Here is a 22104-nt window from a genome sequence, read left to right on the forward strand (position 1 = left end):
TACATTTACCCCTTACCTAATACTACGGGCAATTTAGCATGGCCAATTCACCTGACCTGCACATCTTTGGACTGTGGGAGGAAACCGGAGCACCCGGAGGAAACCCACGCAGACACGGGGAGAATGTGCAAACTCCACACAGTCAGTCGCCTGAGGCGGGAATTGAACCCGGGTCGCTGGCACTGTGAGGCAGCAGTGCTAACCAATTTCTCCTTAATCAATTTTAACTGTCCTCTCACTTCATGATAGGTGAACCTTTAAAAGTAAGATTTAGCGAACCTTATCAAATCAAAAGGAAATTGAGTGAGCTCTACTATTTGATGAGGACTCCAGATAGAAAGAAATCTCACAAGAGTGTGTCATATGAATGTGCTCAAAAGGTAAGAAAGCCAAACGTTTTTATTGGTTACAACACAGAAGGAAGAACCGAGTTCAGAGCATTCCTCAAATTAAATTGGCCAATGAGTAAGTTGCTGAAAATGTGTTGCTGGAAAAGCGCAGCAGGTCAGCAACACATTTCCAGCAACACATTTTCAGCTCTGATCTCCAGCAGCTGCAGTCCTCACTTTCTCCAATGAGTAAGTTGTCAAAACTTAGGATAAATTATTGAGTTACCTTTTAGAGTAAAATCGAAATGACCCGAAAAATTTATTACTATTGGATGGGGAGAAATGTGGAAATAAACTGGGAAGTACTTACCTAATTATGCATGATGTAGATATAGGAGACACTGTTCCAAATAAGCAACATGCTCATAGGCATAACCCTCTAAAGTTGGCACAAGTTCAGAAGGAGATTGTACACATGCTCCAAAACAACATAATTGAAGTAAGTTAGTGACTGGAGCACACCCATAAACCAGATGGCATGCAGTGGTTATGTGTGGACTATAGCAAAATCAATGCTGTTACAAAGACTGATGTATATCTGATTCCGCATTTGGAACATTATGTTGAAAAGATGTGACAAGTTTATATTTCTAAGTTGGACTTGCTTAGAGGGTACTGGCAGGTACCTTTGTCAGAAAGAACAAAGATAATTTCAGCTTTTGTAATGCCAAATGGACTGTATTAGTTTAAAGTCATGCTGTTTGGTATGAAAAATACGCCAGCCACATTTCAGAGACTAACCAATATGGTCTTCTCCGAATTACCCAATTGTGTAATTACCAGATGACCTGGTAATTTATGCCCGAAACGTCGATTCTCCTGTTCCTTGGATGCTGCCTGACCTGCTGCGCTTTTCCAGCAACACATTTTCAGACCTGGTAATCTTCTCAGTCACACGAGGAAGGAACATTTGCAACTTTTTGCAGATTTGTTTGATCAACTTCAGAAAGCAGGCTTGGTGATAAACCTGGCTAAAAGTGAATTTGCCAAAACCCAAGTCACCGTCCTGGGCCATGCTATTGGGCGTGGACAAATGGCCCCAAGGAATGCAAGAACAAAGGTATTTGGGGAGTTTCCCACACAATTGAGAAAAAGAACAGTACCACAGTTCCTGGGATTGATTGGACTTTATCGAAAATTCGGACCAAATTTTAGCAGCATGGCTGCTGCACTGACTGAATCGCTAAACAACAGCAAGACGTTTCGGTGGACTGTCAGAAGGCAATTGGCAACCTGAAAGCTGTATTAACTACTGCCCCAGTGTTAGCCGCACCTAAGTTTGCAAAACCATTCAAGGTAGCTACAGGTGCAAGTGATGTGTGGGTGTTGGTGCTGTGCTCTTACAGGAAGATGACAAGATGATAGAATTACCTATCATGTATTTCTCCAGGAAATTCATTGGCAGAAGTATTCAGCGTTTGAGATGGAGACTTTGAGCTTGGTGTTGGCATTACAACATTTCACTGTTTGTTACCAGTAATGTATCTGAGGCAATCATATACACTGATCATAACCTATTGAAATTTGTGGAGAAGTTTAAGGATAAAAATTTAGATATAGCTTGTTGTTACAGCCATTCATTTAAATAAAATTGTGCATGTGGCAGGATGAGAATGCGTGATTGCCAACACATTATTGAGACTTGAACGAGAAATGGAGGCATTTGGTGGCAGGAGTAAAACAGTTTGAAACAGAATGTGATAGTGCATGTTTGCATGATTATTGTCAATGTAATGTGTATTGGAGTTGTGGAATACTATCAGTTGAAGATTAAGTTGAAGATTAAAATGAAGCCATCTTTGGATATTGATGATTCTTTTTTTAAGGGGGTAGGTGTGATGCTGCTGCTCCTTTTAGCAAGGTTATGTTGTCCTTGGTTTTTGTTTTCAGAGGCTATAAAGACACAGGCTCTGGGAGGTATAGGTTTGAAGGGTTTTAGGGTCAGTTTGATTTTAGCTAACAGGTACTGCCTCAGGCAAAAGGCTTTCAAGTTTAAAATAAAACTTGTGCAATGAAAGGGGAGTGGCCAGTTCTCCCAGCTCAGCTTTTCTCAGCTTTTCTCTGCTTTGGTTTGGTTGTTATCAGTCTGGCTGTTCAGTGAAAGCAATTGGTCAGTTTTAAGGCTGCTGGTCCAAGAGAAACAGCTACATGGAAGAAGGTGTTCCATGTTGAATCTCTCTGCCATCGCTCTCTCTCTCACTCCATTCTTCAGGAATGGAGGATTCCTGAAAAGGGCTTATGCCCGAAACGTCGATTATCCTGTTCCCTGGATGCTGCCTGTCCTGCTGCGCTTTTCCAGCAGCACATTTTCAGCTCTGATCTCCAGCATCTGCAGACCTCACTTTCTCCCCATGTTACCATGTGATATGGTTTGTTTTCAGCCCAGACTGTTCATTCTCTGCTACCCTCAACTCTCATCATTTAATCAGCTACTCTGTCCTGGCCTGCCATCCATATCCCTTCATTTACATTCTTCTTTCATAGCTCTTGTGCCAGCTCTCTGTTTGGAGATGCCGGTGTTGGACTGGGGTGTACAAAGTTAAAAATCACAGGTTATAGTCCAACAGGTTTAATTGGAAGCACTAGCTTTTGGAGCGCCGCTCCTTCATCAGTGGTTGATTTTGAGATGCTTCTTTGATCATTCTTTCAAAGGAGCAATTTGCTATCACTCTGAACTCAAATGACATATTTTTCATGAAGGGGAAAGAGATCGGCTGGGCAACTTGTTCTTGGCAGGCTTTCCACCAACAGCACCAGATAAAACAAGTATCTCTCTAAGCCAGTCTCTATTCAAAACAGCTTGAGGAGGGGTTTTTGGAAAAGCAAACAAATCCATCAGTCTTGTGATTTCTAGGAAGTCTTGTTTATTTTGCCTTAATGATCTCTTTCAATAAATTTCTTCAGGTATTTCCACAAAACTTGAAATAAATCAATTTTCCACAATCATCAAAATCTAAGCAATATTGAACATAAAGGAACTTCATAACACCTGTGTGACCATCTTCTGAAATATATTTGATGTATTGTTGTCACGTGTGGAGAGAGTGAAAAGTTGTTTTGCATGTTATACAGGCAGATTGTACCATACAGAGTGCAGCATATATAGTGTTACACCTACAGAGATAGAAATCAATATTTATATTCGAGAGATCCATTCAAAAGTCTGATAACAGTGGGGAAAAAGCTGTTCTTGAATCTATTATTTCTTTGATATCTTCTTCCTGGTGGAAGAGAGTATAACTGAAGTAGGAGGGGTCTTTGATTGTGTTGATTGCTTTCCCAAGGCAGTGGGAAGTGTAAATGGAGCCAATGGATGGAAGGCTGGTTTGCGTGATGGTCCACGTGGTGTTCATAACTCTCTGTAGTTTCTTGCGGCCTTCAGAAGAGCAGTTTCCATACTAAGCTGTGAAGCATCCAGATAGGGTGTTTTCTATGGTGCGGCTAGAAAAATTGGTAAGAGTCATTGTGGGCGTGCGGAATTTCCCCGCCCTCCCTGAGGAAGTTGTGCTTTCTTGACCACCGGGTGGACGTGGGTGAACCAGGACAGATTGTTTTGATTTCACTTACTTTCTTGAAATTCGAAAACTCAAATTTATCCCTGTTAATTTAAACTGCCCTTTCTAACCAAATAAACTAACCATTCATTCCCCTACTTTTTTTCTCATGATTTCAGGTCTTCTCGCTCTTGACCTAAGTAGGGTAACACCACTTGCCTTGACCAACTGAGTTTCCATTTTAAAAAAAAATTCGATCCATGTTTCTCGATGGAAAGCTAATATCCCTATCTTGTTCCCTGGGGTAAAATTTATTCCCCTGAAAATTAGCCACTCACCCACCCCAACCTGATAACATTGTGTTTTGTCATGTTCCTATAAATTCGACCAAAAAATAGTCACTTGTGGCACAAAAGGAATCCATTTGGCCCACTGAGCTTGCTGGCTCTCTGCAGAGAAATCCCCCAATCAATTCCACTCTTGTTCTCCAAGCTCTGAAAGTTTATTTCACTCCTACCTTGTCTAGACCTGTCATAATATTTCCACTTCTATCAAATATCACCTTAATCTCTTTTACTTGACACCATCTTTTTCAACCTAACCTTGTAGCTAAAATCCTTCATTGCTTGAAGTAATCTAGTAAATGTCCTTTACACTCAAGGGCCTTCACACCTTTCTTAAAGTGTGACCAGAACTGGATGCCATCATCTGGTTAGGGCCAAACCAGAAGTTCATAAAGATTAAGTAAAAATTCACAGCTTTTGGTCCATATCCCCTGTTTGGTGATATTTAAAATCCCATTTGTTTTGCTAACCATGTTTTCAATGTCAATTTGCCCTCTTCCAATCTAGATGCTATGCTTTAAATTGTTCCTTGCTCATCTGTGCTAGTATACTGAAACTTATGATCACCTGTACCAAGTATCCCCTACACACAATCCATGTGGTCCATCTCATTTCCCAGTCTCAGATCCAGTAATGTTTCCTTTGAGTTGGGCTATGAACATTCCTGAAGAAGGGCCTGTGCCCGAAACGTCGAATCTCCTGTTCCCTGGATGCTGCCTGACCTGCTGTGCTGTTCCAGCAATAAAGTTTCAACTATGAACATCCTAACCTAGAAAGCTCCCCTGTCACTGTAGTGACTGTAAAAAGGTCAGCTAACTAGACCTCATAGAATAGGAGTTCCCTGATTGGGGCTGTTAATTTGGTCCAATGAGGAGCCCTGACTGACATATAAAAAGGGTGAGTTCAGAGGCACTGACACTCTGTTACCTGACTAAATGAGGCAGTTCTGAAATCAAGGGCTATTCATGTGTAAATAAAGGGTGACTTGTTGACAGATACCAGCCTCTGAAATTATTTCAGTCACCTTCAAAGGTCAGTCCATGTACATCCCAAATTCCTTTTCTTCACATGCATTTTGAACTGTCATGAAGTTGCCTCATTGTGTTCCTTCTGCCAAACTGCATCACCTCACCCTTCTCTGTATTAAGTTCCATCTACCACTTGTCTGCCCATTAACCTAGCCTATCAATATCTAGTTGCAGATAATTCATATCCACCTTTCTGTTTGCTACTCGACTATGTTTGGTATCATCTCCACCACTTGCATATACTTCCAGATGCTTTTCTTTCAGCAAGTTTTCAATAAATAGGTTGGCTTTTGACTATATGTTTGAATGCTTTCCATTGGTTGAGACAGAGTCAATACAAAATGCAGGTATGTTACAATTAAGTCCTAAGTGGTTTCAGTAAAGAAACTTGGCAGGTTCAGTGTGGCTCACATTAGGACATACAGTACAACCACCCAATGTAAACTTCACAAAATGTCTAGATTTATCAAGCAATTTTGTACCAGATGTTATGGAAGCACCAAGGTATGATTTTTCTGTGTAAATCTGAGCAACAGCCAATCGTTGTTGCAACAAATTCACTTGACCTGGTTATTGTACAGATCCCTGCTTTAGGTTTACCACAATGTAGGGATAAAATGTCATTTCCTGGAAGGTTATATGTGAAGATCAAGAACTGCAAGGTGTAGGAGCAGAAGTAAGCCATTCAGGCTGCCATAGAGTCTACTTTGCCATTCAAACAATCAAGGCTAATTTGATCATCCTGAACTTTACTTTGCTGCTGTTTTCCTCATAAACCTTAACTCCCATACTAATTAATCTATCTGTCTCAACCCAGTCTCAACAGGCCTCTGTGGTAAAGAATTCTACAGATTCACCACCTTCTAAGAGAAGAAATTCCTCCTCATCCTTGTCTTAAATGTGTGACCTCTATTGTGTGATTATGCTGTCTGGTCCTAGATTCTCCCACAAGAATAGGGAAAATCTGTCACATCTTCTAAGAACCTGCACTTAGCTCATTCAATACTGTTGTGCACACAATTATACGACTGCAGCTAACTTACTGATGTACTTTCCCCTGTTACAGAAGAATCTTCGGTTAGAACTTGCTCTTGCTTCAAGTATAAGGAATGGCATTAAACTTCTGTCTCCCGCACTTCAGCCCAAGGGTTCAGTGCAATAAGGTAAAGAGTTATTTTGATCTGTAATCAGCTCAATTTGCAAAGAAAAGTAGAACCCTTCTTCCTAATAGCTTGTAAAACAGCTCTGCTTATCTGAGGATTTTTTTCTTAAGTTAACAGGATGGGAAGGGGAATGGTGTTTGAGGAACAGCCAGTTTCCCTGACTGAATTTCCAAAATAATTCATTCATTTACAAAGTAATTATTTTCTCCTCCATGACCACAGATTAAAGCACTGGTTAATTTGACCCCAGCATGTAACTCAGTCCTTTGTTTTGAGTGGAAGTGGAATATGCTGTAATATTTTTCAAACTGGAGCACAGATTAGAGATCTACCAAAGGGAATGGCTAAGGAAAACAACTAAGATAAAGCTAACTAAACCCATGAGGGAGAAAGTCATAAAATATGCCAATAGGATGAAGATGACAGGGAACTCATGCAGAACATAAGTTGTGGCATGGAGAAATTGGGCTAATTGGTCTGTTCAGGTACTCTCGATGGTATTTAACTCTATGTTCCAATGTAACTGTGTTTTCAGAAACAAAAGGACATGATCCCAGCACTGATACACATCACATTTACCATGTAAATTACGACTGGAGAACAAAGCAGATCACATTTTCTTGTCTCATCTTCAGGAGAAGATGCATCAGTCATCCAGGTGTATGCTGCTTGAGAGAGATTACCAAATTAATATCAGTTGTGCTGAATTGATTGCCGCCAAGCATCCGTTCCCTCCACCACTGATGCTCAGTAGCAGCAGTGTGTATGACCTACAAGATGCACTGCAGAATTTCACCAAAGATCTTTTGACAGCACCTTCCAAACCCATGACCACTTCTATCTAGAAGGACAAGAGCAGCAGATACATGGGAACACCACCCTGTGCACATTCCCCTCCAAATCACTCACCATCCTGATTTGGAAATATATCTTTGTTCCTTCACTGTCAATGGGTCAAAATCAGTTTACTGCTCAACTGAGGCATTATAAACACATTGTTTTGTATAGCCTTTCTGTTTCCAATTATCGCATGAACTGGAAACCTGAGCAAACTGATATTATAAAAATCACTCAGTAATTTAACTGTCTCCCCACCCTGATTCAACTTCTAGCGAGGCAGGGTAGATAGGTAAAGTGAGGGCTAGGGGTATGTAGAGTAAGCCGTTTGTACCAGAGTTTTGTGCCATTTATCACATCAATTTTTATTTTAAATATTTATCTGTTTCCCTTAAAGCTGTTCCCACACTGTGTACGGGAAGGTCTTGCATTGCATTCCATTACACAGTACCAGACCACAGCATTTAAACAACATTGTTTCTCCCTCCGTTCTTTTCAACTTTGTTCCCCAGTCACTGAATCACCAATCAGTTGGAAGTTGTTACTCTCGTGATTCTTTGCAAATCTATTGTTGCTTTGGACACTTGAGCTTGTTCACCACGAGGTGGGGCATTTGGAACAGTGAAGCACTCTTGTCAAAGTGGAGCCCACCAGCTGAGAGCTCAGTGTCACAAAGTTGTGGTGATCAGGCTCTCTGATTCAGCAAGAAGCAGTGTACCAAAAGCTGGGAAGACAAACTGGTATTGAAATGGAAGTTCATTCAATCAATATTTCTGACTATGTAGTAAATGTTTTTGGCTTCACAAATTACATTGAATGTACAGCACAAAAATAGGAGATTCGGGGGTAGGAGAGTTGATGGATTAACTACCAGGAGGACGTTTCACTTTATGAGGGCATCAGTAACTACGGGCACAGTTGATTCAGTACGTTGAGTATAAACATGGTTGATCCTCTGTCTCGATACCATATTCTCACACTCCATCCATGCCCCTTGATGCCTTTAATATCTAAAAATATGTCTCTTTCTTGATAGCTTTCTATGATAGTTAATTCCACAGGTTCTGTCCTCTTTGAATGAAGAAATATTCTCATCTGAGTCTCAAATGGTGTACCCTGTCTCCAGAGAGTGTCGCCCACCTCTGTCCTTGATTCCCCAGTGAATAGACAACAGCTGTATCCCTTGGACAAATGGGTCAATAATAAAGGGACATAACTTTGTAGTGAAAGCTAGAGGTTTAGATGGGATCTGAGGAAATACCTTTTTTACGCAAAGGGTGGTGGGAATCTGGAATGCACTACCTGAGAGGGGAGTCAAGGCAGGAAACCTTACAACCTTTAAAAAGTACTTGGATGACTACTTAAAAGTGTCACAACGTTCAAGGCTATATGCCTAGTGCGGGAAAGTGGGACTAATGATATCCAGTCATGCCCCCGTACCCACGGCGGATACATTCTATGACCCGAAACTGTGGATAGGAGTGAACCAAATAATTTAAATGGGAAACACACCTTTCCGGCAGCCCCGGGTCCCTGGTTCTGGAACATTCCCTGTAATATTTTCGGGCCATGGAAACCGGACCTGTGGATTCCGAGGTCAGCCTGTGTAGTCATAGGAGTTATATAATTTTAGTAGTACAGGCTTGAGGGGCCTCTCCTAGACCATATAATTCTATGATTCAGGGAAAGCATTTTCTCTGCATCTACTATGTTCAACCCTGTTAGAATTTTGTGTGTTTCAATCAGATTCACTATCTGGGGTGGCACCCGGGTTCGATCCTAGCCTCAGGTGACTGTGTGGAATTTGCACATTCTTTCTGTGTCTGCATGGGTTTCCTTCCACAATCCAAAGATGAGCAGATTAGGTGAATTGGCCATGCTCAATTACCCATAGTGTTCAGGGATGTGTAGATTAGGTGCATTTGTCAGTGATAAATATAGGATAATAGGGTAGGGGAATGGGTCTGGGTGGGTTACTCTTTGGAATGTCGGTGTGGACTTGATGGGCCGAAGGTCCTGTTTCCACACTGTAGGGATTCTATGATTCTCCTCCTTCGATGTTCCAGTGAATATGAGTCAAGTCTGTCTTCATAGGATAGTGTTGCCATTCCTGATAGCCTAGTGAACCTCCACTATATTCCCCCTGTCAGAAGTATATCCTTGGCACCTGGGCAGTCCATTTCTATAGCTCCCCCAGTGGTTTCTTTGGAAGACAGCTAGGAAGCAAGAATGGAGACCTAATAACTTCTCTCCCTTTACAGAGAGAAGTTGCAGCTATTGTCCAGTTCCTACCTGTCCAGTGCTGCTCGAATGAGCAATTAGATCTGACCCTTCATGCTGCTTGGCCCAACAACTCTGATGGTGATTTAACTGAAAGAGGTTTTTTTTTAAATATGTCAGATGCGCAGTGACAAAAAATGCTCCATCTTTTATCATCATTTTTGCCCAGGTCTGTGCTGACGGCTATGAAGTGAGCAATCTGATATCTGCGGACCCTGTGAAAAGAAAATGTGGCTTCCGTGCTGAATACTTCATCAAGCCTCCTGTACATGTTACCATTTCATTCCCATTTAACGTGGAACTATGTAAGATTGACATAGATGTGTCGGCCAGCTTACAAAACTCTTCAAGGTTGGATATTTATACATGTACCACACACAGTAAGGATATGACATGGAATGGAGCTCCCTCACACAGCTCTCCATCAGCAGACCACGCCTTTTCTGACAGTGATGTTTTCACATTGGTGGGGAAGGCCATGTTGAAAAACCAAAACAAAGTGTCCTTCAGACATAAAGCCTTTAAAGCCAGGGCTCCTTTTCGTGAATTTACTGAGCATTCTGTTGTTGCTGATGGTACCTTTGTGCAGGATTTGTGGAATAAGGGTCAGTTTTCACTGACAAATATAAATCACCTCAGGATCTCCATTGCTTATGTGTCAGGTGGCAGTTTGCCGTGCTTAAGGAAGGTTGACATCTGGGGCCAACCATCGTGGTCTTGCCCTCGTAATATCATAGAATGTGCCTTCAGAGTTTATCAGAAATACAAAGCTGAACCATCAATTCCAATACTCACTCAGGAAAATGTTTCTGTCACCCAGTCTAGTAATGCACCGAGAGACGGCCTGCACCCAGATGTTAGCAGCTCTTCAGTGACCAGTGGGAATGTTCCAGAAGAATTTCTGGACCCCATCACTTCTGAGATCATGATCCTCCCAATGTTGCTTCCCTGTGGGAAAGTGATTGATCAGAGTACTCTGGACAAATACAATCAGTGTGAAGCCACATGGGGCAGAGTGCCAAACGACCCCTTCACAAATGTTCCCTTCAGCCGGAATTCCAAACCAGTCCCACACTCAACTCTGAAAGCAAGGCTGGATTATTTCCTGCTGCGGACCTCGATACCGGATCGTGCCGTTGTGGGGAGGACTCATGTTGGATTTGTTGCCTCATCTGCAGTGAAGAGAAAGTCAGACTCCCCACAGGGCGTAGTCACAAATCCTATCTTGGAAGGACTAAATGCTGGCATTAGTGGGAACTCCACTGCTGTGCTAGACTGTGGTGAAAAGCGATTCAAAACAGGAATGAGAAAACCGCAAGAGCCTGTACAAGATTTGGGTATAACTGTCTTTCATTTTCTCCTTTTGTCACTTATAGAAATAGGATAGCACAACACAGCAATAAGGAATTTAGCAGAAAATTATTTATTTGTTGAGTTGTCAGATATGGAACTCAGAGGTCATTGAACAATTAGATTAGATTAGATTCCCTACAGTATGGAAACAAGCCCTCAGGCTCAACAAGTCCCCACTGACCCTCCGAAGAGTAACCCACCCAGACTAATTTCCCTACCCCATATTTACCCCTGACTAGAGGTATTTAGATAAATACAAGGGGAAAAGGAATAGAATGACAGGTTAAGATGAAATAAGCTGGAGGAGATTCATGAGGAGCATTGACACTGCCGTAGACAAATTGGACTGAATTCCCTGTTTCTGTGCTGTAAAATGCTATGTAATTAATCTCCAACAGAGCCAGAAGGGAAATGAGGGAAACCCTAAGGGATTGAGAGATTGGAAGCCAAATTCTTTCCAAGCTTGCTCCAATTACTGTATGTCATGTCAACATAGTTGGATAATATCTTTCTTAATTTGAATTGGATCAAACTGTCACCTCCACTCGGGTACAGTTTCCAGCAGGGACAATGAACTGAAATCAGGAATTGTAACCTGAGTTGATTTTTCATTTCTCTTCTCAGATGGTATGTAATATCCATACCACCACCCCAACTAAAATTAGGTCACACAAGTGGGGAATTGTATCTTGTCTCTCTAGACCCAGATGTCTTCCTTGCTTCTCCCTCTGGTCTGTGGCTGAGTTTTTATTTTGCCCTTTTGATTTAACTGCTGTAATATAATTTTCATGGGTGCATCTGTTTTTTTTACCTTCCATCGGTGACTGGGTATTTTAACACTTCAAAGTGTCACACTTTGTTATACATATGAAGTTAAATATTTACAATAGAAAAAGGCGGATGATTGTTTCAGGCTACTTTCTTCTGACTTGTAGGCAGGATTTAACATTGTTTGTGCTTATATTCATAAAATCTTAAAATGACACAATATGGAATGGAATGATTTGATCCATGCTGTCTGCTGGTTCTTTGAAAGAACAGGACGAGCAGAGTAGTAATCTCAGGATTTCTACCGGTGCCACAGGCTGATGAGGCTAGGAATAGAGAGTGAGTGGCTGCAAGGCTGGTGTAGGAGAGAGGGCTTCAGATATGTGGATCATTGGGATTCTTTCTGGGAAAGGTGGGACCTGTACAAGAAGAATGGGTTGCATCTGAACCGGAGGGGTACCAATATCCTGGGTGGGAAGTTTGCTACAACTCTTTGGGAGGGTTTAAACTAGATTGACGAGGGAGTGGGAACCTGAGCTTCAGATCAGGTGATGGATAGGTAGTGGACAGCCAGAGAGTCTGTGAGGAGGGATGGGCACTTGATAGGGAAAAGGTGCAGTCAGTGTGATGGGTTGAAGTGTGTATTTTAATGCAATAAGTATCAGGAATAAGGGTGATGAACTCAGAGCATGGATCAGTACTTAGAGCAATGATGTTATGGCTACTGCGGAGACTGGATATCACAGGGGCAGGAATGGTTGTTGGATGTTCCACGGTTTAGATGTTTCAAAAGGAAGTGGGGGAAGGTAAAAGAGGTGGAGGAGTGGCATTGCTAATCTGGGATAGTATCACAACTGCAGAAAGGGAGATCATCGAGGATGGTTTCTGTACAGAGTGAGTATGGGTAGAAGTCAGAAATACGATAGGAGTGGTCACTTTTTTGGGAGTTTTCTCCAGGCACCCCAATAGCAACAGAGAAACGAGGAGCAGATTGGGAGGCAGATTTTGGAAAGGTGCAGAAGTAATAGGGTTGTTGTCATGGGTCACTTTTAACTTCCCAAATATTGATTGGAACCTACTTAGTTTAAATAGTTTGGATGAAGCAGTTTTAATCAGGTGTGTGCAGGAAGGGTTCCTTTATGTAGATAGGCTGACTAGAGGAGAAGTGCAAAACTTGCGCCCACACCTCCCCCCTCACCTCCCTTCAAGGCCCCAATGGTTCCTTCTATATCCGTCGCAAATTCACCTGCACCTCCACACACATTTACTGTATCCGCTGCACCCAATGTGGTCTGCTCTACATTGGGGAGACAGGCCGCCTATTTGCAGAACATTTCTGGGACACCCGCACCAACCAACCCAACTGCCCAGTGGCTGAACACTTTAACTCCCCCTCCCACTCCGCCAAGGACATGCAGGTCCTTGGCCTCCATCGCCAGACCCTGGCCACACGACGCCTGGAAAAAGAGCGCCTCATCTTCTGCCTAGGAACCTTCCAACCACACGGGATGAATGTAGATTTCTCCAGCTTCCTCATTTCCCCTCCGCCCACCTTATCTCAGTCTCAATCCCCGGATTCAGCACCGTCCTCTTGACCTGAAATCTTCTTCCCGAAATCTCCGACCCCACCCCTTCTCTGGCCTACCACCCTCACCTCCTTCCACCTACCATATTTCCAGTGCCCCCCCCCCACCCCCAAACCTTTTATCTCAGCCTGCTTGGCACACTAGCCTCATTCCTGAAGAAGGGCTTTTGCCCGAAATGTTGATTTTCCTGCTCCTCGGATGCTGCCTGGCCTGCTGCGCTTTTCCAGCACCACAATTTTCAACTCTGACTAGAGGAGAAGCCTATCTGGATTTGGTGCTTCACAACGAACCACGCCAGATGTCAGATCTCTCGGTGGGAGGGCATTTCAGCAATAGTGATCACAACTTCATGAACTTTACTGTACTCATGGAGAGGCATGGGAGCAGACAGTATGGGAAGGTATTTAATTGGGGGAGGGGGAATTACAATGCTATTAGGCAGGAAGTGGGGCGCCTCAATCAGGAACAGATGTTCTCAGGAAAATGCATAACAGAAACGTGGAGGTTGTTTTGGAAGCACCTGCTGATGGTGCTGGGCAGGTTTGTCCCACTGAGACAGGGAAGGGATGGCAGGTTGAAAGAACCTTGGGTGACAAGGAATGTGGAACATCTAATCAAGAGGAAGAAGAAAACTTGCTTAAGGTTGAGGAGGCAAGGATTAGACAGGTTTTAGAGGGTTACAAGGTAGCCAGGAAGAAACTGAAGAATGGACTTAGGAGAGCTAGAAGGGGACATGATAAAGCTTTTACGGACAGGACTAAGGAAAACCCTAAGGCTTTTTACACTTCTGTGAGGAACAAGAGGATGGCCAGAGTGAGGATAGGGCCGATTAGGGAGAGTGGAGGAAGTAGGGAGGTCCTTAATGAATACTTTGCTTCAATATTCACTACCTTGACGTTTGTGAGGACAGGGTGAAACAGACTAATATGCTGGAACACATTGATGCTGGTAAGGATGATGTGCTGGAAATGTTGAAAAATAAAAGGATAGCTAAATACCCTGGGCCAGACGGGATACACAGGAAGTGAGGGAAGAGATTGCTGTGCCTTTGGTGATCTTTGCATCCTCACTGTCCACGGGATGGCTGTCAGATGATTGGAGAGTGGCAAATACTATTCCCTTGTTCAAGAAAGGGAATAGAGATAATCCTCAGAATTACAGACCAGTCAGTCTTACGTCAGTGGTTGGCAAAGTATTGGAGAGGATTCTGAAAGACAGGATTTATGATTACTTGGAAAATCATAGTTTGATTGGAGATAGTCATATGTCTTTGTGAGGGGCAGTTCATACCTCACAAATCTTATTGAATTCTTTGAGGATGTGACAAAACACTTTGATGAAGTTGGGGAAGTGGATGTGGTGTACATGGATTTTAGCAAGGCTTTTGATAAAGTTTCCCATGGTAGGCTCATTCAGAAAGTAAGGAGGCATGAGGGATACAGGGAAATCCGTCTACCTGCAAACAGAATTGGCTGGTCCATAAAAGACATGGAGTGGTAGGAGATGGAAAGTGTTCAGCCTTGAGCTTGGTGACCAGTGTTGCTCTGCAGCGATTGGGATCTCTGGGACCTCTGCCCTTTGTGATTTTTATAAATGACCTGCATGAGGACGTGGAAGGGTGGGTTAGTAGAAGGTTGGTGGAGTTGTGAATAGTGTGGAGGGCTGTTGAAGGTTGCAATGAGACATTGACAGGATGCAGAACTGGGCTGATAGTGGCAGATGGAGTTCAACTAGGAAAAGTGTGAAATCATTTCCTTTGGAAAGTCGAATTTGAATGCAGAGTATAGGGTTAAAGGCAGGATTCTTGGCAGAGTGGAGGAACAAAGGGATCTTCGGGTCCATGTCCACTGACTCCTCAAAGTTGTCACCCAAGTTGATAGGGTTGTTAAGAAGGCATAGGAGCCTTTCAGGGGGATTGAGTTTAAGAGCCGCGAGGTTATGCTGCAGCTGTTTGGAGTCCTGGTTAGACCAATTAAAAAATACTGCATTGGACCCAAACTGTGTGCTTAAGTACTGCTCCCCTTTAAGATACACTGACACACAGCAACATTAAAGCAACTGCCACATGCTGCAAAGAGAAGATAGAGGGAATACCTCATAGTCCTACTAATCTGCTTTTTTTTTTGTCAGTGATCCTGTAAGTTACTCAGCCTCCGACATTGTTTTGAAATTGTTTTTGGAATTAGCTTCCACCACCAGTTAATGTTCTGAATGAAAAATAATTCTCCTCCCCGCCAAGCTGACTTACTCGAAAGGGGGAGATAAAAAGGGACACTATCATGGGACGGAGGGGATTCACTGGTAAGTCGTGACAAGGGGAAAAGGGGGAATCGCTGTTGAGGCTAAATTAACAGTTCTGTCAGTCTTTTAACAGGGGAGGAGAGTGTGGGTCAGTACTGCACAAGCACAAAGATCTTTAGAGAGTGAAGGGGAGACTCAATCTCTTGAATTCCAGATAAAGTGGAGTAGTAAAGAAAGTCATGCAGTCTGCATTGACTTCTGTTTAACAGCAAGTCTGGATGACTTGGTTACTGTGGGGTCAGCAAGGCTCCGACTAAGACTCACTGGGAGCAGATGTAGGAAGTATGGACATTCACACCCGAAAACAAAGGCAAGAGCAGTCTACAGCCTGAAATGCAGGCAGAAAGACTATCCCTTTAACCAGAGAGAACTTCAATATAAATCGCAGGAATCCTCCAGATTCATCTTGCATGATCATGGGAAACAGTTGCCAGAGTGGGCCTTTATTTGCTGGTATTTTGCTCAAGAAATCTCTAACACCTGTGTGATGATCTCCATAGACACCAATAACTTCGAGTAAAAAGCTGAAAGGATGCCACAACAGGAGGGCTTCCCAGGCTCCCAATGCCTTATCACACCTATGTTCGGGACACCACCCACGCCCTCCACCTCCTCCATGATTTTCGCTTCCCCGGCCTCCAACGCCTTATCTTTACACCTCCTCCCAAACGCCACCCCATATTCCCAATTCCTTCACTTCCGCCACATCTGCTCCCAGGAGGACCAATTCCAATACCGAACAACCCAGATGGCCGCCTCCTTCAAAGACCGCAATTTCCCCTCAGACGTGGTTGATGATGCTCTCCACCGCATCTCCTCCACTTCCCGCTCCTCTGCCCTTGTACCCCACCCTTCCAATCGCCACCAGGACAGAACCCCACTGGTCCTCACCTACCACCCCACCAACCTCCAGATACATCGTATCATCCTTGGTCATTTCCGCCACCTCCAAACAGACCCAACCACCAAGGATATATTTCCCTCCCCTCCCCTATCAGCATTCCGGAAAGACCACTCCCTCCGTGACTCCCTCGTCAGGTCCACACCTCCCCATCACCCAACCTCCACTCCCGGCACCTTCCCCTGCAACCGCAAGAAATGCAAAACTTGCGCCCATACCTCCCCCCTCACTTCCCTCCAAGACCCCAAGGGATCCTTCCATATCCGTCACAAATTCACCTGCACCTCCACACACATCATTTACTGCATCCGCTGCACCCGATGTGGCCTCCTCTACATTAGGGAGACAGACCGCCTACTTGCGGAGCGTTTCAAAGAACACCTCTGGGATACCCGCACCAACCAACCCAACCGCTCCGTGACTGAACACTTTAACTCCCCCTCCCACTCCGCCAAGGACAGGCAGGTCCTTGGCCTCCTCTATCACCAGACCCTGGCCACTCGACGCCTGGAGGAAGAGCGCCTCATCTTCCGCCTAGGAACCCTCCAACCACAAGGGATGAATGCAGATTTCTCCAGCTTCCTCATTTCCCCTCCCCCCACCTTATCTCAGTCCCAATCCTCGAACTCAGCACCGCCTTCTTGACCTGCAATCTTCTTCCCGACCTCTCCGCCCCCACCCTCCAGCCTATCACCCTCACCTTAACCTCCTTCCACCTACCTCATTCCCAACGCCCCTCCTCCCTACCTTTTATTTCAGCCTGCTTGGCACACCCTCCTTATTCCTGAAGAAGGGCTTATGCCCGAAACATCGATTCTCCTGCTCCTTGGATGCTGCCTGACCTGCTGCGCTTTTCCAGCAACACATTTTTCAGCTCTGATCTCCAGCGTCTGCAGTTCTCACTTTCTCCAAATACAAACTCAGCCAATCATTTTGTGTGATGACCCATAGAGACATTTGGCCTCTAGTTGCTTTCTTCCCAGATCCTGGCAGATATCTTGTCTCATAATTTTGGGAAAAATTTAGGAGCCTTTGCACTTCCAGGACCAATCTCCATGGCAATGTAAATTGCATAGGCTTTATACCCAGATTAACAATACTGATTAGCTCTGTCTTATCTTGGAAGTGGGAGGTTAGTTTAAAAATATATTTGAGTATGACCTGATATTCTCAACGTTTTTTCTGGGACATGGGGATACTTCAGTTTATCCACTGTTAGCACATAGACTGCTGTCTGCATCATCGTCCCAGTAAATCAGTCTGAGACTCTTAATCTTTAAGCTGTCACACTCTGGCTTGCTATCAGGCAGACTTCAGGACAGGTTACATTTTATCTATTTTATCTTAATGACCAACCAAATCAAATGTAAAAATCTTACAAACTGCATATGAATTGTAATTTGTTGATAGATATTTGATGTCACAACATGGCAAAATGAAACCCAACAAAACCATTGGAGAGCAGGTGTGATGTTGGACTGGTTCCTAAAAATATGGAATTCTGCAGATAGGATGTAATAGTTAACTATGACGTAGCATTTCCAATCTGTTACAAGTTAAAGAGTGATATGTTTTCTGAGTTTGAACATTATGCTTTGATATTCCTTCTAGTTTGTTACAGTAAAAGTCTTTAAAGCTTGAAATCTTGTGATATCCTTTCAGTCAGTCATTTGGTTTTTAAAAGTTATTGATTTATGTGGGTCATGTTTCAAAAGGTTGACACAACCTTGAACTGCTGCAGTCCATGCGATGTAGTCACACCAACAGTGCTGTTAGGAAGGGAGTTCCAGAATTTTGACAGTGAGCAAATGGTAATATGGTTCCAAGTCAGGATGGTGTATGGCTTGGAGGGGTACTAGAAGTTGTGTTTGTTACACTTATTCTTCTCTGGTCATAGAGTGGTACAGCACGGAAACAGACTCTTCAGCCCAACTCTTCCATGCTGTCCAGATAGCCTAAATAAATCTGGACCCTTTTGCCAGCATTTGACGCGTATCCCTCTAACCCCTTCCTGTTGCCTTTTAAATGTTGTAATTGTACCAGCGTCCACCATTTCCTCTGGCAGTTCATTCCATACACGCACCACCTCTGAGTGAAAAGGTTGCCCCTTAGAGGTCCCTTTTTTACCTTTGCCCTCTCACCTTAAAGCTATCCCTCATGAATTTATAAACCTCTGTAAGGTCACCCTTTAGCGTCGATGCCCCAGGGAAAATAACCCCAGCATATTCAGTCCCTCCTGATAGCTCAAACTCTCCAACCCTGACAACATCCTTGTAAATCTTTTCTGAACCCTTTCAAGTTTCACAACATCCTTCCTATAGTGGGAGACAAGAATTGAACACAGTATTCCAAAGTGCCCTAACTAATGTCCCGTCTGGCCATAACATGGCCTCCCAACTCGTATGCTCGATGTACTGACCAATAAAGGCAAGCCTGAAAGGTGCTTTTATAAGAGCCTTGAGTTGCTACACTTCATCTTCTAGAAGTTACATACTGCTACTAGAGATTCGCCAGTGGTAGAGGCAGTCAGTGTTTAAAATGCTGGATTGGATATTAAACAATTCAACACCTTTGTCCTGGATGGTGCCAAGTTTCATGAGTGTTGTTGGAGCTGCACATATCCAAGCAAGTGGCGGACTATTCCATCAAACTGCTTACTTGTGACTCCTTAGAACATGGAACATAGAACAATACAGCACAGAACAGGCCCTTCGGCCCACGATGTTGTGCCGAACTTCTAACCTAGATTAAGTACCCATCCATGTACCTATCCAAATGCCGCTTAAAGGTCGCCAATGATTCCGACTCTACCACTCCCACGGGCAGCGCATTCCATGCCCCCACCACTCTCTGGGTAAAGAACCCACCCCTGACTTCTCCCCTATACCTTCCACCCTTCACCTTAAATTTATGTCCCCTTGTAACACTCTGTTGTACCCGGGGAAAAAGTTTCTGACTGTCTACTCTATCTATTCCTCTGATCATCTTATAAACCTCTATCAAGTCACCCCTCATCCTTCGCCGTTCCAACGAGAAAAGGCCGAGAACTCTCAACCTATCCTCGTACGACTTCCTCTCCATTCCAGGCAACATCCTGGTAAATCTTCTCAGCACCCTCTCCAAAGCTTCCACATCTTTCCTAAAGTGAGGCGACCAGAACTGCACACAGTACTCCAACTGTGGCCTAACCAAAGTCCTGTACAGCTGCAACATCACTTCACGACTCTTGAATTCAATCCCTCTGCTAATGAACGATAATACTCCATAGGCCTTCTTACAAACTCTATCCACCTGAGTGGCAACTTTCAAAGATCCTTATTTGTGCCTTGTAGCTGGTAGACAGGCTTTGGGAAATCAGGAGGTGAGTTAACTCCCTGTAGAATTCTCAGCTTGGGTTTGAACCCACAGTGCTTTTGTCGTTAGTCCAGCCTCTAGTCGTGTATATGATCAGGGATTCAACAATGATTGAATGCCAAGGGGAGATGGTTAAATTCACCAGTTGGAGATAGCGATTGCTTGCCACTCGTGAGATGCATGTTTACTTGTGTGTAAGTCTTTTGTATTTTGTTTGTATCTTCATCAGGTCCGGTTTCCCATGAGCAGAGGTTGTCTCAAAGTCTGGATAATGCTTTAACTTCTGCCTTAAGTACACTGCCAACCTTCACAGTTCGGCACAGGCAAGACCAGCAACAGCCAGTAGCCGGCAGCATCTCTGACTGCACACAAGGTACTGCATGTGGGTCAAAGCTAGCTGTATAGCTGGAACATTATCAGCTCAAATTCATAGTACCTTTTAAAGCAGGAGTCACATGTGGAAAGAGACAGCATGTTGCAAAATCAGAGCTGTCCTCTTTTCTTAGAATGAGACATTAAATAATCAAGATCCCAGTGACGTGTTAAGGTGATAGCAGAATTCAAGGATTAGAAAATTTTCTGGCCAAAATCCCACCCCATCAAAAATTACCAACATAAGCAGATTGTTTGAGCATGTACCTGTTTACAAATTGACTACTTCATTTGCCAGGTTGAACAGTCATGCCTATACCTCAGAAGTATTTCATTCATAGTAGGGTTTTGAAGGTCCTGAGCATTTAATAAGATAGTTTATGTGGAGTCAGGTTTACCAAGCTAGTTCATAAAGTTTTTAAGTAGGAAGGACACAAAATTGGTTGTTCACTTTCCAGGTACACACACCTAGAGGTCAGGAGTAGAAGACAGCAGAATGACAAAAAAACCTCTTAAAAAGTGTAGTGACTGCTGTGAAATTCCTGCCTGCAATGTGCATTTTATTCTCAACATCAAGAATCAATTGCCTCAGTTCCTTTGGATAAAATGGTATTTTGTTTTGCAGTTTGTCTCATTGAAACTTACAGAATACTGATAGGTCTGGAGAGCGTGGATGTGGAGAACATGTTCGGGTACAGCCTCAGAGTGAAGGCACAACCCTTTAGAACTGAAATTAGGAATTTCTTCAGCCAGAGGGTGTGTTGAATCTTTGGAACACATTACCACAGAGAGCGATGGAGGCTAATTCTCAAGTATTTGATTCATCAGGGGATCAAAGGTTACAGAGAGAAGGCAAGAGAATGGGGATGAGAAACATATTAGCCATAATCAAATGGCAGAGCAGACCCAATGACCTGACTGGCCTAATTCTGTTCCTGCATCTTATGCTCTTAGGGTCTACAATCAGAAACTGAAGGGAAATGTTTAGAGAAATTTATTGTAAATCTGAGCTGCCGGAAAATTGGATTTATCTGATTGTGAATTGTTATGACAATTGGAGCAAGTGCCAATACAGGTCGTCTTCTGCCAAACTAAATTGGGAATCAGCTTCCTTTTTGTAGAATAGTCTACAGAAAGTGTATCTGATACAACTTACTGTTGATATTTATGAAGATGAATACTTTTTTTATTGTTGAAATGGCTTTCACCTGAATTGAACTCACTATTGTCATAATTACCTAGGTCATGATTCATCTGAATATTATAGAAGTGACTTTTGGTTTGGAGAAGATTAAATTTATACGGGAAAGGTAATTGAAATGCTAAATTTGAAAAATTTCCATGACATCTCAAATAATATCAGTGCAAGGGTTCCATGTGAACTTGTCAGGTCAAGGTCAGGAAAGAGGGAAAGTCATAAAAGCGAGGTAAAAACAATGACTGCAGATGCTGGAAACCAGATTCTGGATCAGTGGTGCTGGAAGAGCACAGCAGTTCAGGCAGCATCCGACGAGCAGCGAAATCGACGTTTCGGGCAAAAGCCCTTCATTCCTGATGAAGGGCTTTTGCCCGAAACGTCGATTTCGCTGCTCATTGGATGCTGCCTGAACTGCTGTGCTCTTCCAGCACCACTGATCCAAAGTCATAAAAGCAGCATGTGACCTCCATTTCCCTGAGCAAAGGCAGTCAAGATTCGTAGAATCCCTACAGTGTGGAAATAAGCAATTCGGCCCTTCGAGTCTGCACAAACCCTTCGAAGGGCATTCTACCCAGACCAGCCCCCTACCCTATCCCCATAACTCAACATTTTGCATGACTAATCCATCTAGAATAAGCATCCCTGGATATTATGGATAATTTAGCATAGCCAATCCATCTGACCTGTATGTCTTTCGACTGTGGGAGGAAACCCGTGCAGATTTGGGGAGAATGTG

The 22104-nt window shown here is 43.4% G+C and overlaps 1 protein-coding gene across 4 annotated transcripts in view; it reads left to right on the forward strand.

Moving 5' to 3' along the window:
* The window catches only part of ubox5 (U-box domain containing 5), a 47259-nt gene that overhangs the window by 19103 nt on the left and 6052 nt on the right, over nucleotides 1-22104 (forward strand). The window contains exons 1-4 of one of the 4 annotated variants that reach the window (XM_087991409.1): nucleotides 7085-8181; nucleotides 9705-10872; nucleotides 20028-20171; nucleotides 20796-20926. In XM_087991409.1, the coding sequence (XP_087847535.1) occupies nucleotides 8044-8181; nucleotides 9705-10872; nucleotides 20028-20171; nucleotides 20796-20926 (1581 nt within the window). In that variant the 5' untranslated portion in view covers nucleotides 7085-8043. Of the gene's footprint in view, nucleotides 1-6321; nucleotides 6419-7084; nucleotides 8182-9281; nucleotides 9617-9704; nucleotides 10873-20027; nucleotides 20172-20795; nucleotides 20927-22104 lie in introns of those variants that run through there. The other 3 variants (XM_087991426.1, XM_043701621.2, XM_043701501.2) reach the window with 3 other exon arrangements.

This window comes from Chiloscyllium plagiosum, unplaced genomic scaffold (genome assembly GCF_037043375.1).
Source record: "Chiloscyllium plagiosum isolate Xiang-an unplaced genomic scaffold, Cpla_swu_hap1 HiC_scaffold_1, whole genome shotgun sequence".
Taxonomy (NCBI): domain Eukaryota; kingdom Metazoa; phylum Chordata; class Chondrichthyes; order Orectolobiformes; family Hemiscylliidae; genus Chiloscyllium; species Chiloscyllium plagiosum.